The sequence below is a fragment of the Taudactylus pleione genome, unplaced genomic scaffold (assembly GCF_031769625.1).
Source record: "Taudactylus pleione unplaced genomic scaffold, aTauple2 ptg000055l, whole genome shotgun sequence".
NCBI lineage: Eukaryota > Metazoa > Chordata > Amphibia > Anura > Myobatrachidae > Taudactylus > Taudactylus pleione.
The window spans coordinates 14,450,184-14,467,580 of record NW_028284457.1 but is presented as its reverse complement, the minus strand read 5'-3'; the positions used below and the strand labels follow the sequence as shown (position 1 = coordinate 14,467,580).

Sequence of the window (17,397 nt, the reverse complement as noted above, 5' to 3'; positions counted from 1 at the left end):
CGATAACCCAGACTGTGTTGTGGCCTTGAGATGGAGGGAGGTCAGTGATGAAATCCATGGATAAGTGTGTTCATGGCTGTGAAGGAATGGCTAATGGCTGGAGTTGCTCGGATGAAGCTTGTCGAGGTACTTTGTGCTGAGCACACTTAACACATGAGGAGACGTAAGAAGCAAAATCTGTTTTCATGGAAGGCCACCAATAAGATTGCCGGATAAATTCAATCGTTTTCTCAATGCCATAGTGTCCGGGGAAGTGAGATGCGTGAGCCCATTGTAACAACTTCTTACAAAGGTGGGGCTCCACAAATGTCTTTCCAATGGAAGGTGTCATAGCGATGTTGGTAGCGGCAAACAAAGTTGGATCCAGGATGGGATGAACTTGTTCAGCGAGCTGTTTAGAGCCACTCTCCATGGAACAGGAAAGAGCGTTGGCTTTACAGTTTTGTGAACCAGGGTGATAGGAGAGCTTGTAGTTGAATCAGGAGAAGAACATCGCCCATCTAGCTTGCTTTGGTTTCAAACAATTAGCAGATTTCAAATAAAGTAAGTTTTTGTGGTCTGTGTAGATGGTGATAGGATACTGAGCCCCTTCTAAAAGATATCGCCATTCTTCGAGAGCCAATTTTATGGCAAGTAACTCCTGGTCTCCAATGGACTACTTCCTCTCAGCAGGCAAAAACTTCCGGGAGTAGAATCCACAGGGATGAAGTTTCTCGTCCTCGAAGCATTGAGAGAGAACTGCTCCAACTCCCTTAGACGAGGCATCAACCTCCAGAATGAAGGGTCGTGTTAAATCTGATTGTTTCAGCACCGAAGCGGAAATGAAGGCCTGTTTCAGGAGTTGAAAGGTAGAAGTGGCCTCGACTGACCAAGTGGTTGGGTCCGCCACCCTTACGGAGGAAAGCTGTGATAGGAGCTACCAGGGTGGAGAAACCTTTAATAAACTTGCGATAATAGTTAGCAAAACCTAAAAATCATTGAATGGACTTCAGGGATGTAGGGATAGTCCAATCGATGACGGATTGAAGCTTTGCATGATCCATTTGAATATTAGACCCAGAGATGATGTACCCCAGGAATGGTACACTAGATACTTCGAAAACACATTTTTCTAACTTGCAGTAAAGTTGATTGGAGCGCAACCTTTGAAGAACCTCCTTAATCTGATTCCGATGACTTGCCAAATCTTGAGAGAAGATCAAAATATCGTCTAAGTAGATGACCACACTTTTATACAGAAGATCTCGGAAGATCTCGTTGACAAAGAATTGGAAAACAGCTGGGGCATTACAGAGGCCGAAGGACATGACGAGATACTCGTAATGCCCATCTCTGTTGTTGAAAGCTGTTTTCCATTCATCACCGGGATGGATACAAATGAAGGGAATTGGTATGAAATTGGTATGAAATACCGCCGGCCGCACGGTTCGATTCCCGGCATTGGCAGGCCGACAGAAGCAGAGTTCCCAGCAGCGGAAGCCCGACAGCGTTGGAAATCCTGATCGTCCCTAAGGTAAGTATAAACTAACCTAACCCACTAACCCTCCTTAGGGGTGCCTAACCCTAATCTCCCCCCAAGTGCCTAACCCTAATCCCCCCTCTAAGTGCCTAACCCTAACCCACTCCTTCCCCGCTGCTTAAACCTAAGTCCCCCAGAGGGTGCCTAACCCTAAGTTTCCCCCGGGGGTGCCTAACCCTAACCATCTCTCCCCCTAGCCTATCCCTAACCCTCACGAGGGGGGGCCTAACCCTAAGTGCCCCCCGGGTGCCCTAAACCTAACCCTACCCCCCCACGGCTGTCCGCTCGCGGCGCCCGGCATCCCTTCGATCGGGATGCCGGGCGCCTGTCTCCCGGCGTCGGGAAAATGTCAGGCGTCTACATCTAGATGGCCGGCATTTCACCCTCGCCGGGATATGACAGTCGGGAAGCCGGCTGTCAGTATTAAGGCAGCTGGCTTCCCGATCGCATCCCAAATGAAGTAGTAGGCTCCTCTTAAATCAAGCTTTGTGAAGATTGTGGCTCCTTTGACTATGTCGAACAGCTCAGTTATGAGAGGTAGAGAATACCAATTTTTTATAGTTACGTCATTGAATCCGCGGAAGTCAATGCATGGACGTAATCCTCTGTCTTTCTTTTTGACAAAGAAAAATCCAGCCCCTGCTGGAGAAGAAGAATGATGAATGAAACCTTTTTTTTTATTTTCCTCAATGTATTCGGACATAGCTTGAGTTTTAGGGAGTGAGAGCGGATAGGTGCGTCCCATAGGAGGGTTCTTCCCAGGAATTAGATCTATGGGACAGTCCCAATTGCGATGAGGAGGTAGTAGATCCGCCTTTTGCTTACTGAACACATCTGAGAAATCTGAATAGGATTCAGACAGGCCCACAGGATGTTGCAGGTCAGAGGACCGAACTGGAACCACCCGATGTTGACAATCCTTGAAGCAATTGGTACTCCTGGAGATAATTTGCATGGTTGACCAGTCAATTTGTGGAGAATGTCTCTGTAGCCAGGGTAGGCCGAGAACTAGAGAATGAGAGGCTTTGGGAATCACTAGAAATGATAGTTCCTCACAGTGGAGAACCCAGATGGTAAGTTTAAGTGGTTTGGTTCGTTGGGTGATGGTTCCACTATTAATTCGACTACCATCGATGGCAGTTAAGGTCACCACTCGAGTTAGGGTTTCAACAGGAATCCGGTATTTATGAACAAAATCTGTAGTCATAAAATTTTCTGCAGCTCCAGAATCGAGAAGGGCTAGAACGGCAGTAGGACCCCGCGGAAGTGTCGCTTGAGCTTGAGTGGTGGAATCTGACTTCCTAGGCGATTCAAAGGCTACGCCTAACTTAACCTCTCTGCAATAAGTTAGGAGGGGGCGTTTCCCGGACGGAGGGGACAAGCTTTAATTAAATGTTGAGATGAACCGCAATACATGCAAAGATTCTGTCTCTGCCTTTTCAGTCGCTCCTCCATGGATAAGTGGGAAAGATTGACCTGCATAACTTCCTCTCCCACAGGTGGTGAATGGAATTGGGGAGCAGGTCGAAGTTTGCTCCGGTCGAATCTGCCCCTCTCTAAAGTGCGTTCTCTGTGCCGGAGATCCACCTTATTACAAAGGGAAATTAATTCATCCAATTTGGGAGCAGGATCTCGAGAAGCCAAGTCATCTTTTAAGCCTTTCTGAAAGCCCGCTGAAGAAAGCTGCAATGAAACCCCTGCATAACTTCCCGCAATTCCTATAATAGCTACTTTAGACTCAGCAGTGCTAGTGCGCATGAGTAGACTAGAGTTCACACATGCGCACAAGAACCCTGCATCTGTCACGGATGTGGTTTCTTTTAGTTGTGTTCCCGGGCTGGGGTTAGGACTAGCTCTATTCAACTCAGTTGCCCTCTGGAGGAGACTAGGTCTAATGAAGTTCCTACGCATGAAGAGGATACTGGAGTGACTGAGAGTGGGTTAGTAGTTAGGGCACTGCTGTGAGCGACCAGGAAGTTGCAAGGTGAATGGAGGTAGTACAGGCTACTTGGTGTGGCAGATTAGCCGTGAGGTGAACGGTGGTAGTACAGGCTACTTGGTGCAGCAGATTAGCCATGAGATGAATGGTGGTAGCGCAGGCTACTTGTCATGGCCTGGGACCCGTAGATTGGTTGGTGGTAGCGTGGAAGCTACTTCTCACGGTCTGGGAGCCGTAGATGGTTGGTGATAGCGTGGAAGCTACTTGTTGTGGCTTGGGAGCCGTAGGTGGTTGGTGGCAGTGTGGAAGCTACTTGTCGTGGCTTGGAAGCCGTAGGTGGTGGATGGTAGCGTGGAAGCTACTTGTCGCGGCTTGGGAGCCGTAGATGGTTGGTGGTAGCATGGAAGCTACTTGTCGCTGCTTGGGAGCTGTAGGTGGTGAATGGTAGCGTGGAGGCTACTTGTTGCGGCTTGGGAGCCGTAGATGGTTGGTGGTAGCATGGAAGCTACTTATCGCGGCCTGGGAGCCGTAGATGGTTGGATGGTAGCGTGGAAGCTACTTGTTGCGGCTGTAAGCAGAGAAGTCAGCAAACACTATCAGAGTGCAGTGTGGAGGCTCACTTAGACAGGCTAAGGGGACTTGTTGCACTGGCAACTCGTGAGAGCGATGAAGATCCTTTTAAAGGGAGTGCTGGATGCTGACTGGCTGGAAGAGAGGGAGAAGCAAGTCTATTGGAGGAAATCACATCACATGGGCAATCCAAGATGGCCGCACCCATGGACCGGAGACCCGTGGTGGACCCACGAGTGAGAAACCGGACCTGAGGCTGAGAACAGAATGCAGAAGCCGCCGGGGAGCAGAGGGAGTGATCGCATGCAGGAACTGACCGGCGGGGAAGCAGGAAGCTGCGCCGCAACACTCTGAGAGTTAAGTGCCGGGGTCTGATTCTGGGGTCTCTATGGTCAGTTGTGACAGCATCCAGCTGAAGGAGCGGAGCAGTGACGGTCTCCGCAACACCAGACCTCCTTCCTGAACAAACGGCCATCTGAAGATGGCGAAGATTCTCGCTGTTAAGCTCTGAAAATGTTGTATTTTGGGGCTTGATTAATTTAGGTTCCCGCAGCCAGATCAGGGCTGAAAGGTAAGCAGGAGATATATAAACGTGATATGTCCTGCATTACCTTTAGAATGAAAGGCCTGGTAATTAATTTCTTCAAAAGTAGGTGAAAATGTTAATTTTTTAAATCTACTTTTGAAGAAATTAAGGGATGATGAATAGACACCTTCATGTGTTGACCCTGCACTGCAACTAGAGTCTCCCTCAGTAGTGTATGTGGCTATACAAGTCAGTTTTACCCTTTGGAGCAAAATACATCTGTTGTCATTACAGGGTAAAGCAACTTCAAGACAATGCAACACTGAGTAAGGAGTAAGCACATTAAGTAAGGTCAAGAGCCTGACAATCCTCCTATCCAGATTCCAGACCCATGGGTTTATTTACTAAAGAGCAGGTTTTTAAAAGTGGAAATGTTGCCCATAGCAACCAATCAGATTCTACTTATCATTTATCTAGCACCTTCTAGCAGATAATAGCTAGAATCTGATTGGTTGCTATAGGCAACATCTCCACTTCTAAAAACCTGCACTTTAGTAAATATACAGTACCCCTCAGAGTCTCATATCCACAAATTAAGCAACTTTATCTTGTCTTACAGTGCCTCATATGTTCTTATTGACAAAAGACTAATAATAACACAGAGTCTTAGCAGGGTAGTTCTGGTCCTGGGCTGGCCCTCGCTGCCCCAACACATGTGACATCATGACACCACAGACAGGGGCGTAGCCAGAACTATGTGGGCCCCATAGCAATATTATATATGCTTCTAGAGAGACATCTCTCAGCAGCAGTTGTTCATTTAATCCTGCTGAATAGTGCCCTAGTTAATTTTCTGAACTATAGTTTATGTTATGCCCTATAGTAGTTCCCTATTTTATGAACCATAGTAGTGCTCTAGTTCAAATTATACGGATCTCTAACATATCTTACAGTGCAGGGCATAATCAGAAGACATTGTTCCACATGTTACATTCATGAGATATAAGTAACTGTCGGCAAGTTGGTTCTTTTTCGGGTTTGCATCTCAGGATGTCGCCATACTGTTCTGTGTATAAAAGGGTCTATGTAATAAGCTTTAGAGAGAGATAAAGTGGACGGAGATAAAGTACCAACCAATCAGCTCCTAACTGTCATTTTTCAAACACAGCCTGTAAAGTGATACCTAGGAGCTGATTGGTTTGCACTTTATCTCTCTCTGAGGTTTAGTACATAGACCCCTTATACACTTGGGCACCTACTAAAAGATGTACATGTCTCTCCAACAATTGCTATGGTAAAGAATAAGCAAACATTTTCTGGTTCTGTTGGCATTATATACCAGCTATGTACTGTATATGAAATTGTTTAGAGAAGGCTTATGTACTTTCTCATTTACTTACAGTATTTAATTAATTATCTACTTAGTAGTATTTTTATGCCTGTCTTTAACAAAAGTCAAACATAAACTAATGAAACAGACATGTTGCACTACTATGCACAAGGTTGTTTCTAGAGAGGAGGGGGCCCGTGTGCAGTCTCCGTCAAGGCCCCCTCCTCTCTCTCCGGCAGCCAGCAGCACTCAGTGCTGGACCTGTAGACTCTGGGCAGTAGAGTGTGAGCAGGTCACCGACTTAATGGCGCGGCTGCCATTTTCCCAGTGATTCTCCTAGTGCGCATGCGCAAAACACTGCAAAAATGGCCACGGCAGCCATTTTTCAGGTGTTTTTCCAGCGCTACAGCCCGACGCGGGACTTCGGAGGGGTAAGTATTAAAACATATGGATGCGGGGTGTGCGGTGTGAGCCCAAGGGCCGTGTGCACCACACACCCTGCACCCATTATAAATACGCCCCTGACTATGCAGTAAGATGCCAGTCTAGCAGTATTAGTATATAATGCTTTGCTTTCATTGTTACTTGTAGACAGAGCCTCCTCGCAAATTTGAAAATAAAAAGCCTTGTTGTGTTGGACAACCACAGGTATGTAATCACTAAATAAAATTAAAACTATTAAATATGGCAAATCTTATAAACATAATTTAGGATAATAAACAACACAATTATGTTTTTCATAATGAAAAACACCAGTGAAATTTGCTGACAAAAAGTCTCTATGTGCCCAATTAAACGCCAATTCAGATGTGAACCAATAATGCAGGTAACTTAACACCTATTATAATAACTAAAAATAACGACACCGACAACCAAGATCAACCTTTTATTTACAATTCCAAAATGAAAACTAATGTTGGCAAAGAATGGCAGCTGATCAGTGACAACAAGATGGTAACAACAAACTTGCAGGGCCAATTGCCCTTCTCAACGGCAAGAGTTAGGAAGCACCACTCCTAAAGTATAAAAACAAAATGCGGCCAGGCCAGAAAGCCACTGCCGCTGACCCCTGTAGGGTAAAGTTAGCCACAATAATGTACTGCAGGGAAGCATATCCAGATGGTATTGCAAAGAGTTTTCCCTGGACTGCCGTTCTTTCCCATAAAAAGGTCGAAAAAAAGCATGGAAAAAAGAGAAAAAAAAAACAGGGATGTAGTGAGACCAAAGTAAAAGAGGCAGAGCCCTGCCTAACACACCACTAAGTTCACCTTTCCAACCCATCAACACACCCCCTTGCAAGACTCTGATTGACTACCTATCAAACAATTAACCACATAGCTCCCTGCAACTAATCCCCTAATTTGAAACTACCTAATGGTTTAAGCTCTCTCTCGCACATGAAGTGCACCTGCTCCTCACTCAGTTATCTGCAACAAAAGCCAACAACATTATGCATAAAAGCAATCATAGAAGTCAAGAATAGAAAGTCGTTTGAGATAAAATGTAAATCTTGAAGAGCAAGTTAAATCGCTTACAGGTATTAATATAATGTGCATCACTGAGCTATAATGACATGCAGGGCAGTTTCTAGACAATATGGCTCCCAGTGCAAAGAGTCAAAATGTGCCCCCCCCACAGGTATTTTTATAATGAATATATATGTGCATGCCTCAGGCAAGCACAAAAAAAGGTGTGGCCTCACAACAGAAGGCGTGGCCTTGTAGGAAATCCTGCCATGCTTAGAGCCAGCCCCTAGTGTCCCTCCAGGCAGTCCTCACAGTGTGGCCTCACAGCAGGGGGCGTGGCCTTGCAGGGAATCTTTCCCTGCTTACAGCCAGCACCTAGTGTCCCTCCAGCCAGCCCTCATAGTGTGCCTCCAGGCTCCAGCCAATCCCCACAGTGTTCCACCAGCCAGCCCCCAGTGTCCCTCCAGCCAGCCATGCACGCCGCAATAAACAAAAACTTTATTGCACCGGCCGCTGCAGTGAAGTTAAATGTCAGCAGTTGCATGGCTCACCCGCCCCTAGAAATGGCCCTGATGACAGATAATATATAACATACTTTTAGGCTGCAATTTTTTTTCTAGTTGCAGACAGGCTGTGTACACACTGCAGTATATGGATTTCTGCCCACATATAGGGCCTGTAATGTCACAGCGAACAAAACTAGCAGACAAAAGTTTAATTTGAACTTTGGCATTATCAACATTATTTTATGTCTAAAGGCCTTATTCATATATAGGTGCATATCCCCAAGAAGATGATTGTAGTGGCCTCAAAATAATAAGGAGACTCCAAAAAGTAACTAGCATAGGGCCTCTGAGTACATACTAAGGGTGTAGTTGTACATATGTGATGGATTGGCAGGAAATATTTTTTTATTTAATTTGAACAAAGTAGAAGTGGCATGGACGGGTATGGCTAAGCAAAGCATTTTCCATTATAGTTGATTTATAGCTATAGAGCCATAATTCACCTAAACGTCCCTTTCTAGCTGTTATTGGTTAGATACACTCTGACACTTAATATTTTTTTGTATTTAACTCTGAACATTCAGTTTAGGAAGACAATAAATTAGTAATCTAAATCCCATATTAGATGCATTTTTGGCTTATACTTTTTTAAAATTTGTTTTAAAAATAGTTTTCTTTCTTCCTACTGTTCCCTTTCCAGCTAATTTACCAGGGTCGTGCTCCCAAGCATGGTATAAATGTCTACGTGTTTGAGTTTCCACCACTAACTGAAGAAAGTAAGGTAAATGTTGGCAAGTATTTGTTACAGTTTTATGGCATGTAAATCAATTCTTTTTAATTGTGCTATATGTTTTTACTGACTGATGATTCTGGTTCCTTTGGTCTCTTGAACAGTCTTAATTCCCTTTCCTCCTCTATCTGTACACATACAGCTCTTTCCCTCCTCCGTTTGTACACAGTTACACACATCATGGCCCCGCATCACTCGCCTGATCGCCGTGCTCCCTTCCCATCTGGTTCCTCAGCGGTATATTGAATATGGTGCTGGTCGCGCAGACAGCCAATTAAGGACAGCCGCCCCTGATTGGCTGCCAGTACGCGAGCTGTGATTGACTCGTGCAACTGGCGCCAGCGCTCAAATTTAAAGGGGACAGTGATAGCCGCCAGGTGCCGAAGTGAAGTGCACTTTGAGCACTGGTCAGCTGCGATAAATCGGCGGCTAGGGGGAGTTTCTAGGTACTCAGAAACCCCCCCTTCATGCGCGTCGGCAGTCTACTCCATGTCTGAGGGTTCCTCCCTTGTGAACAGCGTTAAATAAGGGCAGTAGGAGTAATTGGCGCTGAGTGTGTAAGAATGTTAGTATTATATGTTTACTATACTTAAATTTATTTACCGTAAAAATTTACAGAAATATAAAATCCAACATATGCAATACCTAATATTTTATACTGTTCTACAATTGTTTTGAATAACAGATACAAATTAAATTCTAAACATATATATAGATAGAAAAAAAAATACAATGTTGTCTCACAAATAATCCTCAATTAATGACTAATGGATCTAGATTTATGTAACCCATGCAGGCAGGGCCGGACTGGGACTAAAAATAGGCCCTGGCATTTTAAAGCACACAGGCCCACCTCGCGTCAGCACCTGGCTCTTGGCATAGACTCCTCCCCTTACTAATCCTGACACGAAGGGGGGGGGGGTTAGGTTTAAGGTGCATACACACTAGACGATATGCTCCCTGAGCGATATCGTCTAGTGTGTCCCCGGCAGGCTGTGCTCAATGTCGTTCATGACATTGAGCACAGCCGCTGAACGATATCATTAGCGATATCGTTCAGCGCCGGGCTCTCTCACCCATTCCCTGACATGCAGCAACCTGACGAGGTCGTCAGGTTGGCCTGCATGTCAGCCCGATGAACGAGGATGACGAACGACCCGCGGGAACGCGCGTCGTCGTCATCGTTCATCTTTTTTGTGTTAAAAATGGACGATAAAGTGGACGACTGAACGATAACGATATCGTTATCGTTCAGTCGTCCACTTTAATCGCCCAGTGTGTACGCACCATTAGGCACTAATGGGGAAGGTTAGGGGGAGAAGGGGGGAGGGTAAGTATGAAAAGCTCAGTTTCTAACAAACAAAGAAATTTGATGAAAAGTGAGAAAAATATGGGAAACAATATGTGTATATATAGTTCACACTAGCTGTAATGTGTCCAAGGCACACAGTAAACAACACTCAGAGAGGGCTATTGCAGCAATCCAATAGAACATGTTGTGGATATATAAATACGCATATGGTACAGTACACAAGCCTCCTCCTCTATCTTGCCCAGTCACCAGCAGTTTGTAGAATCCCAGCCGTATAGACAGGAACGGCCAAAGCCCAAATTTTTTGGTAAGCAAATATATTTTTTGGTGCCCCCAGGCATATTATTGCGCGTGCCCAAACAAATTAAGGGGCCGTGGTCTCATGAAAAAGCCATAATCATTACACATACCCCTTTCTCTTCACTCTGGTAACAGTCCTTTCCATATGTACCTTAATGCAGTCCCCCCAGTAGTTCCCGTTATACAGTACTCAAAGTACACAATGCCCCCAGTAGTGGTCACCCTATGTAGGCCCCCAGTAGTGATCCCCCTTCTACTGTGCTCCCAGTAGTTGTCCCCTCCCCCTGTGCAATGCAGTGCCCGAGGAGTGGTCCCCCTTATGCAGTCTCCCAGTAGTGCCCCTTATATAGTGCCCCCAGTAGTAGTCTCTCCCTATGCAGTGCCCCCAGTAGTGGTCACCCCTATGCAGTACCCTTTATACAGCACCCCCTGTAGTGGTCCTCCCTATTCAGTGCCCCCAGTAGTGGTCCCCTTATGCAGTGCCCCTTGTGCTCCAGGAGAGGTCCCCCTTATGCAGGCCTCCAGTAGTGCCCCCAGTAGTGATCCCCCCTATGCAGTGCCCCTTATACAGTGCCCCAGTAGTGGTCCCCCCTGTGCAGTGCCCCTTGTGCCCCCAGTAGTAAGCCCCTTATATAGTGTCCCCAGTAGTAGTGCCCCCTATGCAGTGCCCCCAGTAGTGGTACACCCTATGCAGTGCCCCCAGTCGTAGTCCCCCCATGCAGTGCCACCAATAATGGTACCCCTTATGCAGTGCCCTTTAAATAGTGGCCCCAGTTGTAGTCTCCCCCCCTCCCTATGCAGTATCCCCAGTATTGCCCTTTATATAGAGCCCCCAGTAGTGGTCCCATGATGCAGTCCCCCTCAGTGGTAGTCCCCCCCTATGCAGTACCCCCAGTATTGCCTTTTATATAGAGCCCCCAGTAGTTATGCCCCGATGTAGTGCCCCCAGTATTGCCCTTTATATAGAGCTCCCAGTAGTGGTGCAGTGATCCCAGTGGTAGTCTCCCCCCTATGCAGTGCCCCTAGTAGTAGTCCCCTCCCCTTGTAGTGCCACTAGTAGTAGTCCCCTCCCCTTGTAGTGCCCCTAGTAGTAGTCCCCCCTTGTAGTGCCCCTATTAGTAGTCCCTCCATATGCAGTACCCCCAGTAGTGGTCCCCTGATGCAGTGCCCCTACTAGTAGCCCCCCCTTGTAGTAGTAGTAGTCCCCCTAGTAGTAATCCCCCCACAGCAGTACCCCTAGTAGTTGTTCCCTCCCTTGTAATAGTAGTCCCCCTAGTAGTAATTCCCCCACAGTAGTAGCACCCCTGATACAGTGTCCCTAGTAGTTGTCCCCCCCTTGTAGTAGTAGTCCCCCTAGTAGTAATCCCCCCACAGTAGTGCCACCCCCCAGTAGACGCACACATAATGAAGAAAAAAAAAACACTTACCTGAAAGGCAGGGGAGGCAGCATGCAGGTCTTGCCCGGTATTTTGCTGAACTAGCTGCTCCCTGTTACTAGAGGTACAGCTGGTCCTCTAGCGTCTGGCAGCAGAACATGGCAAATGAAGACCTCTCAAATGTCAATGTGCTACGATGTCTCCTATGAGGCGGCGGCCATTTTGGGAGAGACAATTTCAATAGTACTGTATCCCTGTAGATGGACAGACCGGCCCACGCAGCTATCGGCCCTTCTGGCATTTGCCAGAGGTGCCCGATGGTCAGTCCGGCCCTGCATGCAGGTGTAATATATAGTAGGGATGTGCGCCGGACCATTTTTGCCGGATTTGGATTTGGATTTGGTTCTAATTCGTCGTCCGGCTTTGGATTTGGATTTGGATTTGCCAAACTGCGGTGACTGGCTTTGGATTTGGATTTGGATTTGGATTTGGATTTTTTTACAAAAATTGACAAAAAAAGCTAAAATCACATAAATTGGTCTTTTTTTTCTTCCTAGAGTATTATTAACCTCAATAACATTAATTTCCAGTCAATTTAGACCATATCACAGCTTATAATATTGTTTTCAACATTATTGGCCAAAGGTTGCAGTGAGCTGACTGGTTACTAAGCGACAAAGCAGCGGCACAACGACACAGACACCACAGTATAAAGCACATCTATGACACATTGCCACACAGCAGTGGCAGAAATGAAAAGTAGTGCACCCACCCAGTGGGGTACGGCCAGCAGAGTCACAGTACTTGTTTACAAAGTGGGCTACGGCCCTAGGAGTCACAGTGCACAATCTTATTAGCATTACACCGCACATAGGGCCTGATTCACATTACACCATAAAGTAGTGTCTCTTATTTATGTTACGACACACAGTAGTGCCCCTTTTACACAATGCCCACAGTAGTGACCCTTTTACACAATGCCCACAGTAGCGGTGTCCCTTACACAATGTCCCCCAGCAGTGGTGCCCCCTATGCAGTCCCCTTAGTAGTACGGTCCACTATGCAGTGCCCCCAGTTGAATGCTCCCCAGTAGTATGCCCCCCATTAGCAGGCCCCCCCAGTAGTATGTCCCCCATTAGCAGGCCCCCCCAGTAGTATGCCCCCCATTAGCATGCCACCCAGTAGTATGCCCCCCCAGTAGTATGGCTCCCCCAGTAGTAGGCTGCCCCAGTAGCAGGCCCCCCCAGTAGTAGGCTGCTCCAGTAGTAGCCCCCCCTGTAGTATGGGCCCCCCCCTGTAGTATGGCCCCCCCTGTAGTAGGCCCCCCCAGTAGTATGGCCCCCCCCAGTAGCAGGCCCCTCACTAGTATGGCCCCCCCAGTAGCAGACCCCCCCCAGTAGTATAGTCCCCCCCAGTAGCAGGCCCCTCTGTAGTATGGCCCCCCCAGTAGTATAGCCCTGCCCAGTAGCAGACCCCCCCAGTAGTGCAGACCCCCCCAGTAGTATAGCCCCCCCCCAGTAGCAGGCCCCTCTGTAGTATGGCCCCCCAATAGTGCAGATCCCCCCCAGTAGTATGGCCCCCCCAGTAGCAGACCCCCCCCCAGTAGTATAGCCCCCCCCAGTAGCAGGCCCCTCTGTAGTATGGCCCCCCAGTAGTATTGCCTCCCCCAGTAGCAGACCCCCCCCCAGTAGTGCAGACCCCCCCCAGTAGTATAGCCCCCCCAGTAGCAGGCCCCTCTGTAGTATGGCCCCCCCAGTAGTATAGCCCCCCCCCAGTAGCAGACCCCCCCAGTAGTGCAGACCCCCCCCCCAGTAGCGCCCCCGGACCTTTGACAAGTAAAAAAATAAAAAAAATAAAACTTACCTGTATCCCCGCTCCCGCGCCGTCCGCTCTGTCACACGCTGAGGAGGGAGCCGGAAGACGGAGCTCATGTGTGAGCTCCAGCCGGCTCCCTCCGTGCAGCAGCCAATGAGAGTCTGTGTGACTCTCATTGGCTGCTGTAACAAACACACAGCTGCCGCTGGCGGCTGTGTGTCTGTGTCTGTGTAGGGCAGAGCGCTATCACTGCGCTCTGCCCTACACGCGAGGAGACCTGATGTCGGATTCTCTAGTGAGAATCCGACATCAGGCGGCCGCCGTTCGGCCCCGAACGGGGATCCGAGTCAGGCGGTGAACACCCGAACAGGGTTCGGGTGGACTCGGATCCCCAATGTTCGGAGCGGTTCGGATTCCACAGAATCCGAACCGCTCATCTCTAATATATAGATTCTTGTTTGTGGGATAATTATGGAATTGTCAGGTTTCGGCCTAGGATCAGCCGCTACTCACCTCAGCGCCTACTTCCCCTGACTTCTTGAGCGGTCAGACGCCAGGTGTTTGTGGCGAGTGACGCGCTGAGGAGTATACCTAGGGTCCGCTAGGACATCCATGCGTTGCTCCGTGACTTGGTTCCTGCAGTTACCGCGCAGCCATGACAGTCTTCATCACCTGACTAGCCCTTTACCCAATTGTAGCACTGGTTGCTCTGAACAACAGGAAGTTGCCTGTACAACGTCATTGCTTCTACTGTTTACTTGCTGTTTCAACATTCCAGATTCCATTCTCGATTCTTCTCAAGATCTATTCCTAGTGTCTACTCTCAATGTGTGTGTACTTAGTACACTATCTGAGTACTAACTTCGAAGTGTCATTCTCCTGTGCCAGTTCTGCATGTAGATCCACAGCCTGTGTACTCAATACGCCACCTGAGTACTAACTACTAAGTGTCATTCTCCTGTGCCAGTGCTGTATCTGGGTCCACAGCATGTGTACTCAGTACACCATCTGAGTACTAACTCTGAAGTGTCATTCTCCTGTGTCAAGTACTGCATCTGGGTTCACAGCATGCGTACTCAATATACGCCATCTGAGTACTAACTAGAAGTGTCATTCTCTTGTGCCAGTTCTGCATCTACAGTGTGGGCAGTGGCATCCCTACCTCATTTGACACATGGTGCGGGGAGTAGTGATGGCTGGATTCATAGTTTGAAACGGGGAGAAGGGGGCGTGGCCTCACGGGAGGGGCATGACATTGCGGTACTGTCCCTGTTTTTGTCACATAGGGGGTGCCAGAGGTGCGGGCTGCCTCCGGGGACCAGCCTGTCTGAAGTGCCGGCTCCCTCACTGTGTCAGGAGCTGAGTGCTGCATGTAATTCTACAGTGCAGCACCCAGTTCCTGTCACTGAGGGTTGAGTCTGCACCTTGGTGTTACCCCTTGGCGGGTGACACCCTGCGGCACGCACCCCCCCAATGATGCCATTGAGTGTGGGTACTCAGTACGTCACCTGAGTACTAACCCTCCATCTCATCCTCCTGTGCCTGACCTGTGATTAGAGATGTGCGCCGACCCCCGTGTTTTGGTTTTGGATCTGTATCTCCCCTGGTTTTGGATCTGGATTGATTTTGAGAAAAAACCTCCCTTCCATGTTTTGTTTTTTGTTTTTGGATCTGGATTTTTCCTTAAAAAATCATAAAAACAGCTAACATCACATAAAATGGGCCTGTTTTTGTTCCTACAGTATTTTTAACCTCAATAACATTTTTTTCCACTCATTTCCAGTCAATTGCACCAAGCTAGCTGGCTGATTAAGCTAAGCAGCAGCAGTGGGCGGCACAAACACGTGGCAGTTCAACTTCCAACATGGCACATCAGGAAACAAATGTTTTTATTATTCAAGAGAGGCCTGAGGGAGTTGGAGTATGTATGTAGTTGAAGGCAGGGGCAGGAAGGGTTGATTGGTAGTAAATTTTATTTCATTTTTGGATTCTGAAGTAAATTTATGAGGGAGAAGGGGAGTGGAGGAGGGGATGCATTTACAAAAAAATATTTTACTCATTCACATCAGTCCTTGCCCCAGAAGAATCCTTAAGCGCCATGCCTGATGCTGCTGCTGGGAGTGGATTTTCTTATCCCAGAAGGGGACCAGGAAGACTTCTAGTAGTGCTTTCCAAAACAATTGACTGTTAAATAATCCTTTGCAAAGCTTCCACATGAAAAAGCATTTCCCAACCTGTACAGGGACATTAAAAAAAACATAGTTAGTTAGTGGCCTCCAAACTGCCACTTAGCCAGCACAGATATGTGGACAAGTGCAAGATTTAAGATTAATGGGTAAATTTAATTTACTAAACTTAGAGTGTTTACAAGTGAGTTTTAGAAGTGATGTTGCCCATAGCAACCAATCAGATTCTACTTAACAATTACCTAGCACTTTCTAGAAGATAATAGCTAGAATATTATTGGTTGCTATGGGCAAGCAACAACACTTCTAAAACTCACTTCTAAAAACTCTCACTTTAGTAAATTAAATTTACCCCTTAAGGTCTTACGTTGTCTTTCTTTAGAATCCTGTGCCAACTTCTGCTGCTAGGAGTGGATTTTCATCAAAGAAGGGACTCAGGAAGACTGCTTTCCAAAACAATTGACTGTAAAATAATCATTTGCAAAGCTTCTACATGAACATTTCTCAACCTGTACAGGGACATTAAAAAAACATAGTTAGTGGCCTTCCAACTGCTGTTGTTCCCACTGTCCACTTAACCAGAGCAGATATGTGGATAAGCAGAACAAAGCAGCAAATGCAACATTTCAGATTTAAGGTGTAAGTATTACGTTGTGTCTTGCTTGAGAATTCTTGAGCGCCATGCCTGCTGCTGGGAGTGGATTTTCATTGCAGAAGGGTTGAAGACATTGTTTCATCTTTCCAATGGACACAGATCTGAAGAGATGTAAATAACTACTGGCAGGAAAAACTGCCTTTACTTTATTTGAGCTGCCCACCTTCCAGTGTGTACTCAGAAAGAGTTTTCAGCACAGCCAGGAACCTTGTCAGTGATCATCCTGAGACTACTTCCCCAAAATGTGGAATAGATGATGTCCATCAAAATGAACTACAAATTCTACGAGAAAGACCTTTACCATCAATTACATTCAAAAATTACAGAGGCACCTGTATTGGTGGATTCCAGCGGGGACAAATTAATATTGTGTGAAGAAGATGATGTATATATCACCCCAGATTCTACCAGCACCCAAGCCTATATCGTCATCCCATCCTGTGTTGTGTATAAATTTCAGCTGCGCTCCCTGTTAGATTTAGGATTCATTGTCCACTTTGGTGGATGTGAGCTCCATTTTAGGCCATATCATCACCACACCCCCTACACATCTTCTGACCTGGGCTACAAGAGGAGCAGCTGCACTCTGGAATACAGTTGCATGAAGTTGCCCCTCTGACTCGCTGAAATGCAGCTAGAGGGGCCATGGGTAGGGACTGGAAGTAGGGACACTATAATCAGAGAATGCAGTTTTAGCTGCTTTATTCTATTTTTTAAACCATATTCTCTATTTTCACCTTTTGAAAATGTTTACGCAAATCTCAGCTGAGGTGTTTGTGATGTCATGGCTAACGCACACACACACACACACACAGAAATAAAAAACACATTGATTCATTCATTTTTTGTGGCACTTGGGAGGGAGAGCACCCCTGAATGAGGCAGCAGCCCCTTGATAAATGACACAGGCAGCAACTCCACGCAGCTATGTTGCTGGTGATAAGTGTGGATAATGCATACACACACACAGAAAAAAAAACAAATTGATTGATTCATTTTTTTTTTGGCACTTGGGGAAGGAGAGCACTCCTGAATGAGGCAGCAGCCCCTTGATAAACGACACAGGCAGCACCCCTGCGCAGCTACATTGCTGATAAGTGTGGGTAA

The 17,397-nt window shown here is 47.0% G+C and overlaps 1 protein-coding gene across 1 annotated transcript in view; it reads left to right on the top strand.

The window, feature by feature from the left end:
• Positions 1-4,222: 4,222 nt before the first annotated feature.
• Positions 4,223-17,397, top strand: part of LOC148535189 (uncharacterized) — a 45,917-nt gene continuing 32,742 nt past the window's right edge. Inside the window, exons 1-3 of the mRNA XM_088464458.1 lie at positions 4,223-4,264; positions 6,476-6,532; positions 8,557-8,637. Coding sequence (XP_088320584.1) covers positions 4,223-4,264; positions 6,476-6,532; positions 8,557-8,637 — 180 coding nt within the window. The remainder of the gene's footprint in view (positions 4,265-6,475; positions 6,533-8,556; positions 8,638-17,397) is intronic.